At 33.7% G+C, this 23,528-nt stretch overlaps 1 protein-coding gene across 2 annotated transcripts in view; it reads right to left on the bottom strand.

The window, feature by feature from the left end:
• Positions 1 to 2,712: 2,712 nt before the first annotated feature.
• Positions 2,713 to 23,528, bottom strand: part of LOC118271360 (histone acetyltransferase KAT6B) — a 39,159-nt gene continuing 18,343 nt past the window's right edge. Inside the window, exons 2-7 of one of the 2 annotated variants that reach the window (XM_035587435.2) lie at positions 20,458 to 20,525; positions 19,448 to 19,534; positions 15,546 to 15,704; positions 14,362 to 14,526; positions 5,874 to 5,975; positions 2,713 to 5,433 (exon numbers count right to left, since the gene is read on the bottom strand). In XM_035587435.2, the coding sequence (XP_035443328.2) occupies positions 5,248 to 5,433; positions 5,874 to 5,975; positions 14,362 to 14,526; positions 15,546 to 15,704; positions 19,448 to 19,534; positions 20,458 to 20,525 (767 nt within the window). In that variant the 3' untranslated portion in view covers positions 2,713 to 5,247. The remainder of the gene's footprint in view (positions 5,434 to 5,873; positions 5,976 to 14,361; positions 14,527 to 15,545; positions 15,705 to 19,447; positions 19,535 to 20,457; positions 20,526 to 23,528) is intronic. The other variant, XM_035587437.2, reaches the window with a different exon arrangement.

Raw genomic sequence — 23,528 nt, 5'->3', positions numbered from 1 at the left:
CTTACCATCCCGGAGCTGCGGAATACCTAGCGGGTTTACCGGGGCTCCGGCTCGAAAAGCAGGAGTAGGAACGGGGTGGTTTTTAGTCAGTAAGAGCCTGACGCTCCCTCTTGCCTCGCCCAAGTCGGGAGAAGTCATTGGGTCCCCTCAAAAAAATGTGCTTAGGTACCATCGCTTACCACCAGGCGAAATAGTGGTCAAACGTCGACACATCAAATAGTATTACGTTATAAAACCACTAAGTAAACTTCTGCCTTTAAAAAAATATTTGAATTGTTTTCATCACTATACGTTACCAATTACCATAATATGCGCTTTGTAAATGCACAGAGAAATAAAAGAACATATCGACTGCATTATACGTTTCATGATACCGACTTCATTTAGTTCATCGTTTCAATCATTCATGAAAAGAGTCATAATATTTCATGAATATTTTCCTGAATAATGTATTTCAGCAGTAAGTATTCCTACGGTGAATGGCTGAACATGCTGCTAGCTGTAACTGTCAATTCAAACTTTCAAAGTGATCTCGATCGCATTCTCGCCGTCATTGGTCGAGATTATGAGATTATGATTATAATCTCATAATGACATGGCGACTGCCTCGTCGGTCGAGTGGTCATAAGTGAGACTTACAAGGAGTTTTAGATTCGATTCTCGGCTTTTCGTAAATTTCTCAGTTAGCATGGAGTCTAGCAGTATATGGCAATAGGCTCACCCCCTATTACATGGGACTTATAACACAAATTGTGAAAAGTGGGTGTATATTGTACAGTAGCATTATAAGCCGCAATGTGCCCATCTGCCCTTCGGGGATAAAAGACATGACGATTAAAAACAACAAAAAAAGTTTTACACGGCATCTAAACTGTTTGCCCTTCAACAAGGAAAAGTGTGTTAAAGAATTGCGCCTCGACTTTACCTGTTGTTTCTTTAAAAAACAAAATATTTAACGCATCATCCTGTAACCTTTTGTTTGAAGGAAAAAAAAAATAAAATGGCCATCTGTCACTGTCTACCATCAGGTGGCAGAAAAACTTTATAACAATACGTATTCCTTTACAATTTATCACTTTTATTCTTAAATTTAACTTTGACTATGATTTTGTTTTTATTTCTGTTTTTTAACCGACTTCCCAAAAAGAAGGAGGTTCTCAATAGGGCCGGTAAATTTTAATTTGACTGAGCCGTATCTTAATCTGTTTATTGAGTCTATGAGTATAAGGAGCACCTCAAAATTAATATGAATCTATATGGGTAGTTCTTCAGAGACAAAATTTTCGATGTCTTTGGGAATATTTTTGAAACCAACTAACAAAACGGCATGTAATATTTTTTTTAGTATAGTTTAGCTATATCAGTTACTAGGACAAACAATATTTTTTAATAATTGCAGTCTAGGTACAAAATACATTTTTTTAAAGCTTGTTCTTCTGATTCATATGGCGTGTCCGTTTGCCATTTTCCGGAACAAAGTAGTCGATTTCGCATTTTCCCTTTGATACTTCAATATAAATTATAATTACATCGAAAGGAGATGAGTTGTCCTCTTCAAAAAAAATATGCAGTCGTTATAACTATGTTAGTATGATTATAAATAAATAAATAAGAAGTGTCCGGCGTATAATACTGATTAATATGGCGTAAGCTACGAATGACCATACTTTGTCGGGTATTAATAATGAGAGTCTGGCTTCCTGTGCGGAGGGAAACCAGGCGTACAACGGACAAGCTAGGAGGCGGACATGCGGCTGGTTGGCTTAGATCCAGGTGTTACTAAGGTAAATATCTGATTCATCTGTGTTTGGTTTACATGGCATCCTGATTACAATGCCTATTTTATAAAATTTACTTTACAGTTTTAAAACTTCAACCTATGTTTCGTGTGAAGCTTTTTGGTTATACATTCGTGTAGAAAAATGATAAGAATGAAGTCTGTATATACGATGAGTTATGCATGATTGTAAGCAAAATCCTGATTCATCTGTGCCTGATTCGTATGGTCAAAACCGCATATGAATTATAAAATAATGCTCTTGTTGCGTTGTCCATTTTTTTACTAGTCTTATTTTTAAATTAACTTAGCTATAAATGTTATAGCTACAATTTAAAAACTTTTTTTTGAGGAATGTAATTAATATGAGTCTGAAATTGCTAATCCGCCCTGAGCAAGCGTGATGATGAATGCTCGTGACTTCTCTGTGCGAAAGTACTCGAAAATTGTATGCTAACAATTAAAATAAATACAGAGCTCATTTACATACAATTTTCAATTGTTCAACAGATTCATCTGTAACAATTTCTGATTCATCTGGGCAGAAAATATTCAAACGTCGATATCTCGAAAACTATTTTTTTAAAACGAGTCCCTCATTCGAATATACGTTATTTGGTATAACTATTTTCATATGAACACGTGTTACAGATCTTAAAGTGGAATTAAATTTTGGCCATATGAATCAGTCGAATAATCAAATTTCGAAGAACTACCCATATCCAGTCGTTTTTAATAAATAATTTTGCTTCAGAACAGTAATAACATACCTATTATTCTTGTATTTTAAAAAAATATGATATCTTTGTGATTTATATGACTTTAGAAAATGGCTTTGAAATAAAAATGAAAACATGTAGCTTTAATTAAAATGATGAATCATCATCATCAACATCAAAGGTTTTTATAAGATTTGGAGAAAATAAAAAACAATCTGAAAAAATACACTTGTATTTAGAAAAAAAATATTTACAAAAAATTACGATAAAAATAATCACAGTAGGAGTATTTACAAAATAGTAGTTAATAATTATGAGACACTTATACTAACTTATAAGAAGTGTAAATTATAAATTAATTATAACTTATAATTAACAAGTACAAAAAATAACCTATAATTTCACATATCGTAAGCTGACGTATAAAAATAAAAAAATAACGTAGAAAAGCAAAAATAATGCATAGTTCGGATAAGAAAAAGACTAACATATGAAATGAAATAAACAAAAATAGCAAAAGTTATTATTAAAAAGGCTATTTTAACAACTAGGCACATTAAGAAGCTATTTAGTGTTAAAAAAGTAAAAAAAACCTTACAATGAAAAAGCATACAAAAATACAAAAATATCTATGGCTAAAATTTAATGCTAGAACAAACATGGTTTCAAATTCATGGACAATCAAGATTTTTTTTCCCGCTAGAGTCTCTGGCATAGTTTTAAGCCATTTGGCCTCTAAAAAGTTTGGTTATACAAGATAGAATTTTACCAATTTTTTATGCAAAAGGCCTGAACATAAGTTTATTGGACTAAAATAGACCTTATGTCTTATTTGTGACTGTTGAAAATATGATGAACGTGAAATAAATTCTTATTATATTTTACTAGAAACCATATTATGAAAACCCGTTACACCACTGACATTTAAAAATAAACTTTACAAGCAACTGAATAAAGCAAGAAATCGCATGAAATGGGGTTATCAATTTCATCTAACTGAATGCACTCAATTTGCACTTTAAGACACTAATAATAAAGTATAATATTCAATCTTCTAAAATCCTTAGGTTTGCTTTTTAGTCGGGTCTAGATTAGATTACGAAGCCATATTCTATGGACTGGGAACCTATATTTAACTTTTCATACAATATTTTAAAATATGAGATTCTGTTTATACGTATAGTGTCATTCAAGAAGTTTTTGTCCAACAGTAAACCTTTTATAAGCTAGTAAAAATAATGAAAAGAAGAAAAAAAGAAAGAAAAAAGAAAGGCTTAAAAATATATCAGAATGGAAAGCAAAACATTTAAAAAATCTTATTGAGCAATATCACTTGAGCGTAGAAACTAAACGATCCTATCAAAGTTGAGCAATTTAACTTAGATACAAGCAAACAGACATAGAAAATAGGATTCCTATTTTAGCCAAAATTATTAGCGAACAAATACTAAATATTACCTATCGCTTAACTATAAATAAGATCAACGTACAGAGATGATTATGATTTGTCTTTGTATAGTATTATTGTTAAAAGACCAAATAGACGTTAAAATAATAATCTACAACAAAAATGAGACAATACAAACTTCTCCTTCTGAGAAGATGGTTAAAAGACAAGTTCCAAAGTTAAAGTCGATTATAATAAGTACCCCAATAGACAAAAATATGAAAATTTTAATGAAAATTTTCATAAAATTGCACTCATGTACACGGACTAACCAGTTGCATCCATTTTATTCGAATTTTATTTTTCAAAAATTCTTAAATGCCTGTTGTTTTTTTCTAGAAAAAATATCTCAATTTTTCTATAAAAGACCAATCAGTAGTCTCATAAAAAAAACAGAAAGAAGACAGAAATAGGTAAAAGGCCTAATTGTTAGAAAAAACACGGCCACGAGTTTTATTAACAACCCATAATAAAAGTATAATGTGGCCATTCTTCCACTTAAGATATCATTCAAACAAGTGTGATTAAGACTCAATTAGTGCTGACCTCAGACTCAATCAAACAATGGCTACGAATAAACAAACATGGACATATAAAAACCATTGTACTGGATTATTTTTATAGGATAGGAGACAAACAAGCAATCGCATCACGTGATGGTTTGAGTAACTAAGCGATGGGCTCGGCTCATGGACACCCGAAACTCGAAAGGAGTTATAACTCCTTTGAACCGACCATATCTGATGGGACATGCGTCGCGTAACGCCAGAACAGACAAATGTATTAAAAAAAACACTTGACCGTTCACACTCAACAGATGATACGTTATTGCAACCGATGATACGCTCGACGTATTTTACATCAGATATGAACCGACTCTTAAATCCATCTGGCCATCCTGGCCTAGTGTGATGCTGGCCTATTTAAAAATCAATACACTCTAACAACAAAGTAGACCGAAAAGAATGAAGGTATAACAATGTCTTTCTAATGCATATTATCATAATTGGCGAACGATCAAACAAAATATTTAGAAGTCAGCTGAAATATTTATAAAATAACACTTATCGATATACACGTCTCATTGTGCAGGTGATATTTGGCAGAAATTGAAAGTAGTAACTAGTGATGAGACCGCTGACGGCCGAAATGGATAACCGATCTTTGGATTAAAAAGAATTTTTGATGTTAATTGTATTGAATTTCGCACAAACTTAGATCAATTCATTGATTATTGACTGTAGTGTTTTTGTATTAAGATCGGTTACCAATTTCTGCCGGATAGTCTTCTAAACAACCTTGGTTTATCCGTAATACTGTGGTCCGTGGTACATTTGGTCCGTTCTCCTGTCAATTAGGACCAGGTTCGCGGTTTTGGGTGGATAACCGTGATGATAGATCCATTTTTTGCCCGCATCTTTACCATTTTTCGCCAAGTGGGCAGAGCTCTGTTTCGAATGGCCATCGTGACCGGCCGCTGATTTGTGTCCCTGGAACAGAAATGCGTTTATTTTAGGATGCGATACAACTATTGTTTCTTATAGTTGAAGGTAATTTGTTTAAACTCGTTGGAGAGTCTATTAACTTGTCGGCTTACTGAAATGGTACTTATTTTAGTACAAGCTTGGCATATAGACTTTCATTGATTTCCTTTAGAAGTAAATCCTTAGGAACTCATTGTGAGGGCCTGATAGAAGTAAAGGAGAATAATATCGCTACTTGCATTGTTTTGATTATTTCGGTTCTTAATTTTCAAGTTAGACTCAATATATATCCTAGAACATCGTGATTAGTAATGAGTCAATTACCATTACTAAGGAACCACTAGACAAATTAAAGTTATTCTACTTATACAGATTTCGCATTTGTATTTGTGATCACTTGAGTACATGTGGTGATGGTTAATGTAGATGTTATAATATTAATTTACCTTAGACACGTGCAAATGACCTCCTTTCGCGAAGTGACCGGAGTCGCCCTTCTTGTGCTCCTCGTGGCCCGCATTGTAGTTGCCGTTCTTGAAATGGCCGCCCTGAGAAATAAAAAAAATATATTAAAATCAAAATAATAAACAAAACTAAGAACAATCAAGAATAGAACCAGATTATATCCTAAAACTGTCACCCAGAAATAGAAGAATGGGCAATGACATCCTTAAAACTTAAATTAACCGCAATCAAGTTTCATACAATACATGAAGTACATGTTTTAGAAATCTTTAACAAATCCGTACCGCGATGTTAAGACAAGTTAAAACACGTTTCATAACTTGTCTCTCTTCTAATAGGAATGTCACAACAGGTCTCATATTTTTATAACTTCTGATATAGGTAAGGGCACTTTACCTAATTGAGTTTGTTTGATACAATATGCAGGAAAAATTGTGTGTAATTTAAATATATGTTTATTTCAGTTACAAGACGTATGTAACGATACATATACGAGTATACATATGTATCGTCCTATGTTGATGTTAAACTCGTAGGGAGTAAGACATTTTTTTTTTGGGAAAATCATCAAATTTATTCTCACGCCTTAGGAGAGGCGAGAGGGAGTGTCAGACTCATGCCGACTTTTTTTTTTTTTCCTTTATTGTTCAATAAATTTACAATTTACATACATATGTATTACAAAACACTTGTCTGAAACCTTTAAAGGTTTAGGTGACAGAGTGGACTAAAAACCACCCCGTTCCTACTCCTGCTTTTCGAGCTGGAGCCTCGGTAAACCCGCTACCCCTTAGGTAGTTTAGAATTATAGCACAGATTACAAAATACTAGCTTTTACAGGCCATAAACTGAGAAGCTACGTTCGTCGTAAAAGGTTAAACATGCGCAAACATATGTTTCTCAAATCAAACTAATATTATTTAGCAATCAATAAAGAATTTATAATGAGTCAGCCCATATCTATTCCACTACCCGGAGCTGCAGACTGTCTATCGAGTTACCGGGGCTACGGCTTGAAAAACAGAAGTAGGAACGGGGTGGTTTTTAGTCAGTAAGAAACTCCCTCTCCCCTCGCCCAAGGCATAAGAAGTCATCGGAAAATTATCTCCTCTCAAAACAAAAAAACGATTCCACTGCTGTTTAAAACCACCTTTACACGCTTATACACAAATTACCCATTTCCAAAATGGCTGCCTTCTCTGCCCACTTTGACCATAAACTACATTTAACAATTCCCAGTACAATAACTAGGCAGGAAATGTAAGTTACAGTTAAGTTAGATTACATTAAGTAAGTAACTTCCCTTGCTTAACTTAAGCTTGCAACATGCAGTTAACCTTACTACTCTGTAATTAAAACCATGTTTTGTTCATATAACTAATCACAGTTTATGTTTTAAGTTAATTAAGTTAGGTCTAAGTTAACATTGTCTTACTCGTTAATGGTTTAAGTGTTAAGTTTTATTAAGTTAAGTTGTTAAAGGCTTTTATATTATGAGATAAGTTTATTAAAAAGTTAATAGAAAACTAGAAAATCCACACTAATATTATAAATGTGAAAGTTTGGTTGTTTGGATGTTTGTCCGTCAATCATGTTGAAACTACTGAACGGATTTTGATGAAATTTGGTATACTACAGGGTAAATGAGCTGACTTGAGTGATAGGATACTTTTTATTCCACGGGTACGCGGGCGAAGCCGCTGACAAAAGTTAGTAAGGGATAGACACAAGGTTACTAATAGCATAGCTATAGTTTACTAACACTTATAAATTAAAGCCAAATGCATTGCACAATACTAAAATCGTCATCATCAATAACAATTTCAACATTTGTAACATTGTAAAGCCTAAGTAATTTAGTATTATAAGTCCCAGGTCTTTTTTTTTTGGAGGGGGTAAAATCATCTAATGATTTCTCTCGCCTTGGGCGAGGCGAGAGGGAGTGTCAGATGCTTAATGACTAAAAACCAGCCCGTTCCTACTCCTGCTTTTCTAGGTAGTCCAAGTCATAGGTCTGGCTTAAATCTAGTCGAGTTACTAGTGTAATACATAATTAAAACCTAACCTATATTTTTAAACTAACATAGAAGGGCTGGTACTTGCAATCACTAGAAATCAAGCAACAGTAAGCAAAGATAATAATCTATAAATGAAACGTGACCAGTAATTATTCACGATCGATGCAAATTGTTCGTAAAAGGTCAAACGTTGCATCAACCAGGTGACAAAAAGCCGATGAATAAATTATAATAATTCTATGCTCTCACTTTCATCAACCGAAACATCGAACCTTGGACATTCAGGTCACTCAAACCCAATACGCGACCTTGAAATGTCACGACGAACTTTTACAAGAAAAAAAAAGAAAATTCCAAAAGTTCCTAGATCTAGATCGAAATTAGTAAAGTCTAGACTGAATTTTGAAATCTAGATTTTTGCAATTCAGGCACGATCGGTCTGATCCATTTAGTCAATACATTATTTCAGTCACAGGCCAGTGGTTTTATTGAAACATTAACTGGTCCAGTTAAAGTGATGACACGTCGATTTCAAAAAGGACAGGTTTACAAATATTATAATGAAATTAAATCACTTTTTTCAAGCACGACTGAACATAAGGTTTCAGGATTGATTTCAGAGTTGGGAAAAACATTGAATTTCAAAATTCCTTGTAAATGACGAAATATTAAAAGTTAATAACTTCACATCACATCAACACATCGCCAGCCTATAAGTGGCCACTGCTGACCAAACGCCTCTTCTCACACGGAGAAGGTTTGAGCATTAATAAACCATTAATTAACAAACCGTCCATCTCCTATTCCATAAAAAGACCGCTTGCTCAATGCAGGTTGTTGATTTCAAACTTATAATTAGTAATTTTAAGTCCAGGTTTCTTCACGATGTTTTCCTTCACCGTGTGTCAGTGGTGTCTAAATAATCTTAGAAAGTACATATTACTCGGAAAAAGTCGCAGTCGTGGTCACATTAATATATTAATTAATAAATAAATCTTTATTTCAGAATTTACACTCCATATTTTACAAGAGAAAAATAAATGGAACAAAACAAATACACATAAAAAATAAACTACATATATAAAATAATAATAGTAAACAATTAAAGCCTCTCTATACAATTTCAATACTTACAATACTACTTTCTACAATTTCAATATTCTCACGCTGCAATCTGTGACCATTTATTATACATCGCCGTTGCATACAATCTTTCAGAGAATTCTTTTATAATATTGTTCTTACACGAACCAACCCTCGACATGAATCCAGCAATTCGTTTTCTCTGTATGGCATTAAACGTATCCAGCCTAGCTTCAGTAAACATACCCGACGCACTACAATGCGGCGCGAGACCCATTAGCTGCCTAAAGATGTTATTGTACTGGACACGAATACCATCCAGAGACCTCATATTACTTAGCCTAACCAACGAATCGAACCTCAGCATACAGACTATCAACAACTCGACCAACAAGGCATTCGTCATTTCTTTACCAACATTTTCTAAGAATTATATATATGGACGATCTTATTTATTCAATCAAATATTTGGATTGCGTAGGTATCACATATCACATGAAATCTGCTGATACCTTTTCCGTTTATGAGTATTTGCGATGGTCCCTTTGTAAACCCACTCACTACCCAAAGAATATAAAGAAAAGTAAGATTTATTCAGTTTTGTAAAAGAATATAATACAGTATGATTTGTAAGAAGTGTTGAAACGACGGAAAAATTAAAACTACTGAAATAATCAATTTATTTATGAATATTATCCTTTATTTTGTTTCGATAATAATAATACGTTAGGTAACTTTTGGTACAAAAAATTCATTTGTCTACATAGCATATTTGCCAGATTTATTACCGACCTCATCACAGGACAACAACAACCACCTAGGTTCATTACCAAAGGCATAACATACATGTTACCAAAAAGTGATGATACTTCAAATCCATCCCAATATCGACCCATCACCTGTCTGCCAACCATTTATAAATTAATTACATCATGTATTACACTTAGAATTAATAAACACATTACAGCACACAACCTCTTGTCAGAAGAGCAAAAGGGATGCAGGCAGAATCATAAGGGGTGCAAAGAGCAGCTTACCATAGATGCTACAGTTCTAAAACAGGCTCAAATTAATAAACGTAATTTACATATTGCTTATATAGACTACAAAAAAGCTTTTGATAGTGTTCCTCATTCGTGGCTAATAAAAGTGCTACAAATATATAAAATCCACCCAAATATTATAACATTTTTGCAAAATACTATGTCAGACTGGAGAACTACCCTTTATCTATCAACTAATAATACAACAATTAAAACAGATGAAATACCTATTCAAAATGGTATTTTCCAAGGTGACTCCCTGAGCCCCTTATGGTTCTGCCTTGCTTTAAACCCACTTTCCTATCTTCTGAACAATACAAACTCTGGATACAAACTAACTACTAATACTTCTCTAACTCATTTATTATACATGGACGATATAAAAATTTTTGCTAAAACACAAAACGACCTACAAAATCTAATTAACATTACAACAACATTTAGTAACGATATAAAAATGGAGTTCGGACTAGATAAATGTCGAACGATTCATATACAGAGAGGGCAAATAAAAACTTCATTAACCATAGAATCTAATACATTTACAGAAATGGAGCCATCAGACACATACAAATACCTGGGTATACAACAATCTAACATTATAAATCATATTCAAATAAAAAACAAATTAATAGCAGAATTTACACGAAGACTTAACTTGATTTGCAAAAAACAATTATACTCTAAAAACTTAATCAAAGCCATAAACACATTCGCTATACCAGTTTTAACTTATACTTTTGGAATAATTAAATGGACCAAAACCGATATAAATAAACTAGAAATAAAAATACGAACTACATTAACTAAAAATAACTATTTACACCCGAAATCGGCGATCGAAAGAATGACAGTAAAGAGGCAAAATGGTGGAAGAGGCCTAGTCGATTTACAGCTATTGTGGGAGCAACAAGTGCAATCACTAAGGAATTTCTTCTATGGTAAGGCAAACAGCAGTAAAATTCATGAAGCAATAATTAATACAGATAAAAACTTTACACCTTTAAATTTACAAAATAAAGAGATACAGTTTAAATCAATAGGAGATCACCAAAAGATAAAACTAGATAGATGGCGCGCTAAAGAATTACATGGTAGACATATCCACGACCTAGAACAACCTCACATAGATTTCGATGCTTCTAATAAATGGCTAAAACTAGGCTCATTATTCCCCGAAACAGAAGGCTTTATGATTGCAATCCAGGACCAAGTAATTAACACAAAAAACTACAGGAAATATATACTAAAAGACCCCAATACACAAAACGACAAATGTAGGAAATGCCATAGACAATCCGAAACTATACAGCATATCACAAGTGCTTGCCCAACTCTCACTCAGACTGACTATACACACCGACACAACCAAGTTGCACACATCATCCACCAACATCTTGCCACTAAACATCAACTTCTTACCGAACCTCCCAAGCCTTACTACCAATATATACCAAAACCTGTGCTGGAGAGTACCAATCACAAGTTATACTTCGACAGAGCCATATTAACAGATAAAACCGTGCACAACAATAGACCGGATATTACCCTTATAGACAAAGTTAACAGAATAGTATATATTGCCGATATAGCTATTCCGAACACCCACAACTTACAAAAAACTATAACTGAGAAGATACACAAATATACAGAGCTGAAAGAAGAAATATTAAGAATCTGGAGAATGAACAAAGTATATATTGTGCCATTGGTACTCTCCAGTACAGGAGTCATTCCTAAATATTTACACCACGGAATCAATCTGATAGACCTACCCAAAAATATATACATAACCATGCAGAAAGCCGCAATTCTCAACACATGTCGGATCGTGCGGAAATTCTTGCAAGAAGATGCCGTTGAAAACGAATCCCACCATGAAGTTCACTTGGTTTAGGCCCGTGAGCTTCATTAATACCGAAATTCTTAAAATTTCGAGAAAAAGGAAATACGTTAGGTATTAGGTATTAGTCTGATTAGGTATTACTTTGATCGAAATGTTAAAACAATTCTTTTTGTAATGTATGACGTCATCATATTAGTATTTTGCCGTCATATATGACGCTTATTTATTTAATAAAAAAACCGAAATTAACAAATATCGGTTGAATGCACGATTATGACACTAATATTACAAATCTAAAAGTTTGTTTGTTTAAATGTTTGTCTGTCAACCACGCTGAAACTACAAAACGGACTTGAGTGATAGGATACTTTTCATCCCACGAAAGCACGGGCGAAGCCGTTGGCAGAAGCAGAACTTATTATTGACTAAGGAAACTACGTAATTGCTGAGGACTGGCCTTAGTAACCATTAAGTGACTCTAAGTACGATGGTTAGTCAGTTCAAAATTATCGATACACAATCTTACGCCAGTCTAAGGGCACCCAGTAATAGGGTACAGGGTACAATCCTGATCATGTTTCAGAGGGTTGGGGGAAAAGGTAATGAAATCGGATACCAATAATCTGAATACTGCTTTGCACGATCGAAGAATCAAACCTAACGTTGCTCTCAAAAGTGAAACTCGCGTAAACTAGGCCAAAAATACACAATGATATGAATGTAATGTTAAACATAATATTCACATGTATTTCTTTTTTAATGTAGTAGTGGACTGGAGGTTTAAGACCGCTTCCCATGCATGAGGGTTCGAAACCTACTAACGGCAAGTACCAATATTACTTTTTCCGAGATATATGTACTTTTTAATATTATTTAGATACCACTGACAAACAAAGTGAAGAAAAATAACGTGAAGAAACCTGGGCTTATAATTTCTAATTATAAGTTTGAAATCGCCAACCTACATTAAGCAATTGTGGTGATTAGTGAGGTTATGTATTTTTATTTAAAGTCAATAAAAGTAAAACTAAAAATCGATTTAATCCCAAGGATTTTGAACAAATTTGGTTATTAATTTAGGCCGTTAACGTTCAAATTAACTTTTAATCAATATCAAATTAATTTGTCAATCCCACTATAAACTTGCTTCGTGCACTTTCAAAAAGAAACCTTGTAATCCCGAAACTATTAGCACACCCTAATTTACAAGTTAACAAGGAAACCTAATTAAGTAATTATACACTTAATAATCTGTTAATTAAAGCTTAAAATTAATATTTCGCTTGCGTTAGTAACATGTAAGTAAGTACTACCGGCAAAATTTTTGGTGTACAACATATTTTTAGGTTAACGTTTGGGTTTAAAATGTTATCTGTTTTATTTGCCGACTTAATATATAGGAGGTTCTCAGTTTGGTCTATATGTATGTATGTATGTTTGTGCGCGGTTATCTCGCGTTTGGTTGAACCAATTCGAATGCAGTTTTCAGCATAGTTTTTTTTTTATTTAAAAATGGAGGCAATAAAGAAAATTGAAAATTAAATTATAGTTTTATAAATGATAACAGATTTGTTTTTTACGTAATTCGTGATGGTGGCAAATTGAGAATTTAAAATGGAGTAATTAAAATTCTAAGAATACTTTACCTGGATGGAACCTACGCTGGGCAGACACTACAATTGAAGAATAAAACAGTCTTCTATAATATTTATAAAACACATATTTTAGCGGAACGATTAACTTTGTTACATACAACAATACACTCGTTTTCTCCTTAAAATAGGTATATCCCCATAAAAATTCCTCACAATATAAAATATGTTGGGACTTGTATATTTCCGATAAGCTAAGGGATCAAAATTTAAATTCCGAAAAAATAACTTATCGTGACACTCGCTACAATCAGCGATTGTACTTAGAGCGGGTTTAACGTAAACATACTGTTTTCCCACGTGAGAGCTTAATATTTGTGAATTTAATAACAAATTGTTACGAACCTATTAAAAAATTAAAGGAAAACCACTGTTTCGATGCAGTATTGCTGACTTTTCATGGTTGTGACATATTCTCTATTAGATTATATACCTTAACCTAAACCATTGCTGTATTGTGATTATAGTACCAATCCAGGGAATCTGAATTAAGTACTGAATATTTTAAGAAATCAAACCCGTATCAGAATTGTGATCTCTTTTATCATTGGAGACCGCGATAGTTCACTGTACTTCAATTGATCATCTAATGACTTTAGTAAATTATCATCGATCGATGTCCGAGGCTGCTTTTTTATGGGGTGAAAAGTGTCCAAGGACTTCTCCCGCCTAGGGCGAGGCGAGGGGGAGTGTCAGACTCTTACTGACTAAAAACCACCCCGTTCCTACTCCTGCTTTTCGAGCCGGTGTAGTTCGCAACTCCGGGTGTCCGAGGCTGTAAGGTGACAAATGAAATTAACTTGTGCAGCTATAGCAATAGGACTTACCTTCGAGTGACCATGTTCTTCATTAAATCCGCCATGTTTCTCCTCCTCGGCCGAGTCACCTTCCTCCTCGAAGAATTCCACTTTTTTCTCGTATTCTTCTTTCTTGTGGATGTCGTGGCTACCCTTGGTGCTATGCCCTTTCGAATGTTTCCCCGATTCCTCGTACTAAAGTAGTAAAATGGAAGTAAAATAAAAAAAAATATGTTGGTTAGTAATTTTGATATTGATAGGATAATACGAATTACGATAACATTTACGCAGATAATTTTAAATAAAATACATATAAATGGAATATCAACCTAACAAAGTTTAAAAATTGATTAAAAGAATTTTGACATAACAAGATGTGTCTGGACATTTTTTGAAATTAATTTAAACGCCATTCGGAATGACAGATGTCAATTGATAATAGTTGATTACGATTTGAAAATGTTGAAATTAATAATTATAATAAGTATTAAAAACTTTTCACTCTTTAATACATGTTCAAGATTTTCAAACATTTACTTAAAACTGGGTTGTAGGTAGAAAATATTTTAAAAATAACTATGAAAGCAAAAAAGAGACGTTGTCACCTCTATAGTAAGTCTGTGCCTGAACAGCAGTGACGTCACTTTTAGTACTAAACATTTTACTAAGTACCTACTTACGTACTTGAGTTTCCTTACCATCAAGAAACTCGGTGTTGTACTGCTAAATATTTAGATGATGTTCACAGTAAAAAATGTTTAAGACATATATTATATTACCTACATTTCACCAAAAATACAGACTTAAAGCAGATTCTCTGGAAATATTATTTCGAGAAAAAAGTGATTAGATTATTCAAATGTTATTAGAGATAGGGACACATGCCTTCACACTATAGGTTACAGGCTTAAAAACAATAAGATTTTAAACAATACAAGACTTTAGACTATCGTATGATATAAATACTACAATAGCTGAGTTTTAAGAGCGATGTCTGCCTTGTTTTGGGGTTTAGGGATTTGGGAGATTGGAGAAGGTCAGTGGGGGGGGAGATAAGCCTCCGCTAACCTAACTCACACGGAGAATGACACCACTCTGGTTGTTTCACACCAGTTTTCTGTGAGGCTCATTCGTGCCAGACTATGGTGGACCTGCCCCATATTTAAAATCACGTGTGTCCCACCTCATGGACGTGGTGCATCCTAAATACCGACCTTCGCGTGCTTTTTCCCATGTTCCTCATGATGATGATCTCCGTAGTGTCCTGATTCCTCCTCATGGTGTTTGTTGATTCCTCCGTGGTCGTCGTACTTTCCTGAGTGGCTCTCTCTGTCGTGATATCCTTTCGCTGATTTGGTCTCTTTATGTAAACCCTGCAATTATTAAAATGCATTAGTATTTTGAAATGTTTTGATTTTTAGATAAGATTCTAAGTCGTGGCCAGATACTATTGTTTAATTGTATTAAATATGATAAATATTTTTGCCAGATACGTTACGAAGTTGATATAATTATGGATCTATATAAGTTGTTTTTAAAAATTACTTCATTTGACCCAGGTATTGAATCCAAGACTACATTCTCTCAGAGCAAAGGGAACTGTTAAATATTTACTAGGAATAATCATTTCACTGAAATTGAACATTAGAACATGATTGATTAACTACACAGATTGTGAAAAATACTATAGATTTTTGCAGAAACATATAGTTAGACAATTCAATATTAATTCACATGTTGCGACATTTTTTTAAAACAACAATACTACTTGTGAATTAATGAAAAGGACACAAATGAAATACGAATGTGAAAAATACTTTGAAATATATTTGAGCAATGAAATTAATAAATAATGGGTACCAGACACCCATCATTTAGTTCTGCTCACCTAACTAACTATTATTACCTAAATCATGCACTATGGCTTTGAAAATAAGACTTTTCTTGACTTTGATAATTGTCATCAAATTTTATATTTCCTAAAGGACCATTGACATTTGAACGTAAAACAAACTTTGTATTTTAACTGATATGAGCACTGGCCTTTTTGCATCGGGTTGGTTTTGTTTTAATTATTATCTTGTTTTGCCTGCAATATCTTACAACGGTGCAAATAAACTTTTCTTATTTCTTTCTTTTCCTTAATTACTTGGACTTACCCGTATATATCCATACACGAGGCAAATCGAGACCCCGTGTTATTACAGGAAAACCATACAATTTTGCTTTTTGGAATCTGAAGTCTTTTGCCTACTTTCATGCAACTAAATATGCTTTATTAACAATAATTTGTTAAGATCATCCAAAATAAAGCTGGCGACATAGAAATGACTTGAAGCGAATGGACAAATCCTCTCAATCTTCATTGAATTTATCATCAAGGAGTCATTCCAAGTATCAGCTTGTATGAGCCTCTCGTAATGTGATCTTATAAAGTGCCTGGACTCTCAAAAACGTAGGTAATAGGTATCTTTGTTTCTTCTGAGAAATACTTCAGCTGGACTGATTTTACTATTAATAGAAAATATTGAGAAATCTTTTAAAGTCATTTTTTTGGTTTTAAATATAAACATATTATCTTATATCATTCGATTGTTAATAATGTTATGGAATATTAGCATTTAAAGTTATTTTTTTTTAAATATGGTATCTGGACATGAACACGATTTGACAGTGAGTTTTATACCTTATATGTAAATTATGTCCCTTAGAAAAATAAGACTACCAAAGTTTTTACGATAATAAAATTAGTCCTACTCATCTAAGTACTAGTAAAAAAAAAAAAAACATTTGTTTAAAAATTTCTAATCACTGTGACTTTTCTCTTCTTAACAATATTTTTTAATTGACAGCTACAATCGGACACCGTTAGCGTTTCTTTTCAGAATCACTCATTCATTTGTTTTTGACAGACAAAAGAAAATTCTAAAGGTTTATTACTATTTTGGCTGAAACGTATAATTTTATTTTCGAAAAATGTAAAAAAAAAAATGTAATCTTTGCATGTAATATGAATAATCTTAATACGACAGTGACTCACTGTGACTTTTAACAGGATTTAGGCATTTTATCATACTTTCATATAATATAAAGGCACTGTATGCAGGTCGGTTATCCTAGCAGCCAGCGTCGAGGTTAATGAGGGAGGATTGGGACTCTGGCAATCTCGTTTAAATGGTGCTCGCATGGTTGTTGCACGTCAGTGTAATGAGAGGCTGTGGTATCACTCCGATCGAATTAGCCCATTCATGCCGAAACATGTCTCTCCCATGTACAAGATATCTACCAGAAACAAAGACTGCACGGATAGCGCAATAGCTGATTGACTAAGTTGATAAAGGCTTTTCCTGATTAAAATAAGTATTATTAACCCAGAGTCAGGAATTTCGACGGGGTTTTACTCCGAAAACACTTAAAGACCTGACCTCTATTGGTGTTTGGTCGTATCAGATTAACAGCCGTACTCAGAGACATTTAATGATAACTTAAACTGCTCCTTAGTAACAAATTAGTTCGGAAAAAAAATTGCTGAGGATTGGGTTAAGTAACCATTAATGACTCTGAGTACGCGAATGATGGAACAGAGAGTGCACCTGTGTCTAAGGACACACTTGTGCATTCTAATACTGCAAGTTGGGTTAGTCTAACTAAAACAGCCACCATGACCGAAACCGGAACGGAGACTTGATTTGTCAATACTGTTGTTATTAAAATGGCCCATACATTGCATTTCGTGGGAGCTGACTTTGGTTGCAATTATGTTTTGAGACGATTTGCATAACTACACAATGTTGATTGAACTGCGCTTGTAAAAAACTGGTTCATTAAATTCTATTGAAACAGTTAATAGTTTTTGTTTCAGACACCGTCGAGCTATTGCTTACTAAGCATTATTATTTTTATGTTCTACTTTGCTTGATTGCTATTTCTTTAGATAATTGCGTGAACCTATCTTAAATACATTTCGCCCCAAAAAATAGGCAGTAAAAACTATTATTTGAATTCAGTATTGGAAACATAATGAACACTATTCTAGATTCTGATTGGTATATTATTGGTTTCGTCATCGAAACACCGAATCATAGTTAGCTCAACCCACTGCTACATTTGACTATTACTCATAGTTTAAACAACTAGACAATAGAGTAGATAGTCCAAAAGACGAATGTATACACAAGCTAAAGGTTGGATCGTTCAACGGCTAGGGCTTAAAACAATTAACTAAGAACACAATTAGTATAGATCATTATACCTACAGTGCGAGCTGTGTTTTCAAAACATATTTTTAGATCTAAATCAAAACATTAATTGACAATAGACTCTACTCATAACAAATTAAGGTCTTGTTTGATAACAATACCTCTTAATGCATTCGAAAGTGTGTGTCATGCGTTTCGTAATCTAAATATGGTATTCTAGACTATAGATAGATATTTGTTTTCATAAAGGGTGAAAGTCATATCAATGAACTGGTTCATTGAGCCTTAGGTCTTATATATAGAACATGACTCAATTTCGGCACAAAACAAATTATTTGTTAGGTGACCCACAAATTCTTTATCAGGGTCTTAGTACGATGTGAAACTATGACTTCAAAAACGCGATACTGGAGACATTCCTAGCGTTGTATGTTTTCGCTTCATGTAAAAACCTAGCATTCAATAAAATCTCGTCAAAACTCAGTGCTTGACCTAATAAGAAAAGGTTCAGAAGCAATAGTAGAAATTGCAAAAACTAAGAGAGTATTTAAGAAAATAGAGAACTAGGTACAACTAAACATAAACATCTAATTACGACGCACATTATTCTTAATGCTGGCACCATACTTGTGCGCACTTGTTTGTACACATATGTGTTCACATTGTGTGAACGTTGTAGAGACGAAATAGCATAAAAATCCGTGCCAAAGTCAAAGCATTTATTTCAGTTAATCCGAAATTAGGCACTTTTGAAACGTAATAGAAATGTCGGTCAATCTGTCTGTTACTGAAGCTAGGTGCCACAAAATGTGAACAAACAAGTGGGCGCAAGTGTGGCGCCGGCATAAAAAACACATGTTAACAATATAACACTTGTTTGCATCAGTTAGAACGGTACCATTAAACACATAACTTACGTCCATATAAAGATAGTACCAGGGCTTTGGCTTCTGCGCAATCCAATTAGAATTCAATGACTTTTTCCTTTCAGCCCAAGTCTTCACCTTTGTGCGAATTCAAAATTATTTGAAAAAACTTCTATTAGCTTTGTTTGGTTTTTAGTAAAGCCTTTGATGAAGAAATTTGGGTTTCTTTTTCAATTAGTATGAGTCGAACGGGTAGATGATTCAACTAATGGTAATTGATTGGCACCACCCATGGATACCCATAACACCAAAGGAGTCGCCGGCCTTGTCGAACTAATCTTTTTTATGATATGTGTGATGAATATAGTGGAAATGGGAATAAAGTGGGTCCGATATTATATTCTTTTAGTTCATTTATTCTATATCGTATTTCAGTTGTTGCTATGGCAGGTAGTAAGTAAGAACTTTGGATTACCATAGAAACAACTGATGTACCATCGTGTTTTTGAATGTATCTCCCATATTTGCTATTATTATGTAGCGATGTAAATTTTTGAAACCACGCATTTCACTTTATGTCATGTGTAACATTTATTATTGTAAATGATTACAAATAGTGTAGCATCCAAAATTTTTTTTAATGGCCGTCTGGTAGATTATTTTAAAACTAAATTGAATGCTTTCGATGATACATTGCTTTGAAATATCGTGGGACGTTACGATTTACTACAATTTTTAGGGTAACGTAACGTAACGACCTCCTCTCCTAAACTTAACTTCATTTAATCTTAAGTATTGTAACCTTATAGGACAAAATAAAAAATACGTGTCTAATATTTTTTAATTATCTATCTGACGGACTAATTAGATTATTTAATTTTCATACACTTTCTACTACCCTATTCTTTTTTCCTGTACTGGCATTTTGAAGCTATCAAGATATATATTTTTTTCTATCTATCAACCTCAAGCTATTATATCGAATCTCTATTTTACTGACCATCGCTAGGTATTAAAGGCCTATTATTTCAATACGTATTTGGAAATACTGAAGTGCTTACCTCATAGGCCTTCTTGCCCTCTTCGCTATGTTCCTCTTCGTGCTCAGAGTGATGTTCCCTACCACCACCTGTGGACATAAAGGCTTTGATTATTATAGATCATATAAGATTGACTAGTCAGGAGCTAAACCATCAATTTAGTAGATTCTTGATGGATGTACATTTTTGAAATATTGAAGTTCCGTCAAAAGTCTAGATCGATCCAGGTTCGCCATATAATGATTTACAACGGCAGGTAAAACAACAATTATTTTTTCATTGGAGTTTTGACTCTATATCATAATAATTAAGTTCAAAATTCGATGAAATGTTTGTCAGTTTGGGATAGGTTGATCTGCTAGCGATTATTCTGACTATTATATTATAAATGCGAATGATTGTGAGTTTATGTGTTTGTGGGTACGTTTGTATGTTTGTTACTCAATCACGTCAAAACGGCTGAAGGGATAGGGATTTAATTTGGAACAGAGCTAGCTTATGATCTGGAATGACGCATAAGATACTTTTTATCTCACGGGTACGCGGACGAAGCCGCTGGCAGAAGCTATTATAGTCATATAGTAAGTTATATGTAATAGCACACAACGCAATAAACCAGAAAATAAGCTAATTGTCTTTATTTTTCTGATTCATTTCGTAGATTCGTTCGATCTTCTGATTTATTTCGTTGCAGGATCCAAGACAGCCATTCATGTCCATGAGACGCGCCGGACTTTAGTGGTTTCATGGTTGTATCTACTGTAGATCCTGGCTTACAGGAGTTGCAGTGGTACGGGAGGTTGTGGCGGGCTTGTACCATAAAAAAGGTAGTTGTTTTAAAGAACATTTCTTATCCTGCATGGAACTCAAGCTACCATTCTTTCGCCACGTAGCGGTGCATGCAAATAGATCAATGCGGTAGTTTTAATAATCCACCCACTAAATACACTGAATGGATTAAAATAATAAACGCATAATCCATTTAACGTATAGGATTTAAGTATTTAAGCATTTTAAACTAATCCTATTAATTGGACAGGTATTTTTTATATGATATCATAATTATGAAAAATATATTCATGATGACATTGTACCTTTTTTTGGTTTAGTTTTATCAGTTTACATTCTAATAATCTATTTCTGATTGGACCTAAAAACGGGGAGCTTGATATTCCTAGTTTAGGAATTACGAATACAGGAAACTTGAACCTATTCGGAGCTGCGGACAACGTAAAAGGTTACCGGGGCTCCGGCTCAAAGCAGGAGAAAGAACGGGGTTAACAATATAATAACCCTCTCGCCTCGCCCAAGGCGGGAGAAGTTCTGGATGATTCCCCTTTCAAAAAAAAAACAGTCTATATATACACTAAAATTTTTATTTTACTTTACTTTTTATAATATTGAGAGCACGTTGTTATCAATGTCGATTCCTTCTCTGATTGAGAAGAGATCTTTGCAGTTTGATAGTTCACTTATTTACCTATTCTACTTCTACACACTACCAGAAAAAAAATAACATTAAGAAAAAACTACATATTTATTACTACATGGTGTCACTCAAAAGAATATTATACTGTGTTAAAGATAAGATTGTATTTACTATGTCAAAGGTGTGTCACATCCACTTTAGTTCTTCATATATGTATGACACAGGCTGATGTGAAAGAAAAGTAAATTAGAAAAGAGTGGGTTTTGTGACGTCATAGTTGAGACGCAATGTGAATATTTTAGCAGTTAATAAATTGATGTAGAAGTGTCTAGTTTGTCGTTTGTTTTTTTTTTAATATTGTGGTGTACAGATAATATTATGAATAAAATAGTGGGCTTGCTTTTTAAATAGTTTGACTGTACGTGACGTGATTGACTTGAATTTCTCTAAAAAGGTACAAACTAAAAATCACCTACTTACTTCAAGACATCGCTACCTACTACAAGCAACCATTCGAACCTACACTTTGGAACGATCACCTAGCTCCACTAACAGACAGACTGATGGACGTTTTTTGACGTTTCCAAAGAGCCCAATAATTAAAGATTAATAGAAATAAATGTTTTGACTTTGACAATTAGTGAAAAAAATTTTCAAAAAACCTAAAAAGTCCAATAACGATTTTTCTAATTCGGTATTCGGTTAAAACCGGAGATTCCTTAGTAGTCGTATTTGCAATTACTTGACCATTAATACCAAATAATAAAGCGCATACAATAGATATCACGTTTTCCTCAGCGCCACTTGACTAACGATACAACATTTTACGTCCATCACAATAAGCTATTCATTTTAAATCCTAAGTGAAAATCGTACAAAATCTCCCAGGAAATAAGAATCTAAGTGCAGATAAGGGGTTATTCTGGAATCTCAGTAACTTTATGACGTGAAAAATAAATTAAACGTACAACGGACGGGTGACAGGGCCACCTCGACGCCATCCAATTGTATTGTGGCGCCTCACCGATATAAGAGAAACACAGAAGGCTCACTTATATTGGTTAACAATTATTTTCCAGTCAGGCCTTTTATCCCTAAAGGGGTAGGCATAGGTGCATAATTTGGCACGTACAATGTGCACCCACTTTTCACCGTTTCTGTCAAATGTTTTTTTTTATGGAATAAGCCGATAAACGACGGATCACCTGATGGTAAGCAGTCGCCGCCGCCCATGGACACTTGAAACACCAGAGGCGTTATAAGTGCGTTGCCGCCCTTTTGGGGTATTAGTAGGTTAATGTGTAGTATATTTGAAGGTTTATTACACTAGTGGAGTATGTTGTAGTGAAAAATGTATTGAACTAGCTTGCTATATGGATAGTATAATATACCACTACTTATTTTACCCTAATTACATCTAAGTGAGATTGCATTATCGCATTTATACTTTTGTTCCTTTTCTACTGCATTAGGCGGAGAGCATCCAACAAATTGCCAACTTTTATCTCAAATTGAAATAGTGAAAAGTGGAATTTAATTTTATTCAACATACATTTTTATTTGTGAATAAATAAATTAATACTAGTGTTAGATTAGTAGTACCTTTTGCATACGAAGTAACAGATTCCCTCCTAGCATTAGATACAAATACAATTGATTTAAG

This window comes from Spodoptera frugiperda, chromosome 9, assembly GCF_023101765.2.
Source record: "Spodoptera frugiperda isolate SF20-4 chromosome 9, AGI-APGP_CSIRO_Sfru_2.0, whole genome shotgun sequence".
Lineage (NCBI taxonomy): Eukaryota > Metazoa > Arthropoda > Insecta > Lepidoptera > Noctuidae > Spodoptera > Spodoptera frugiperda.
This window is presented reverse-complemented; position numbering and strand designations above follow the sequence as displayed.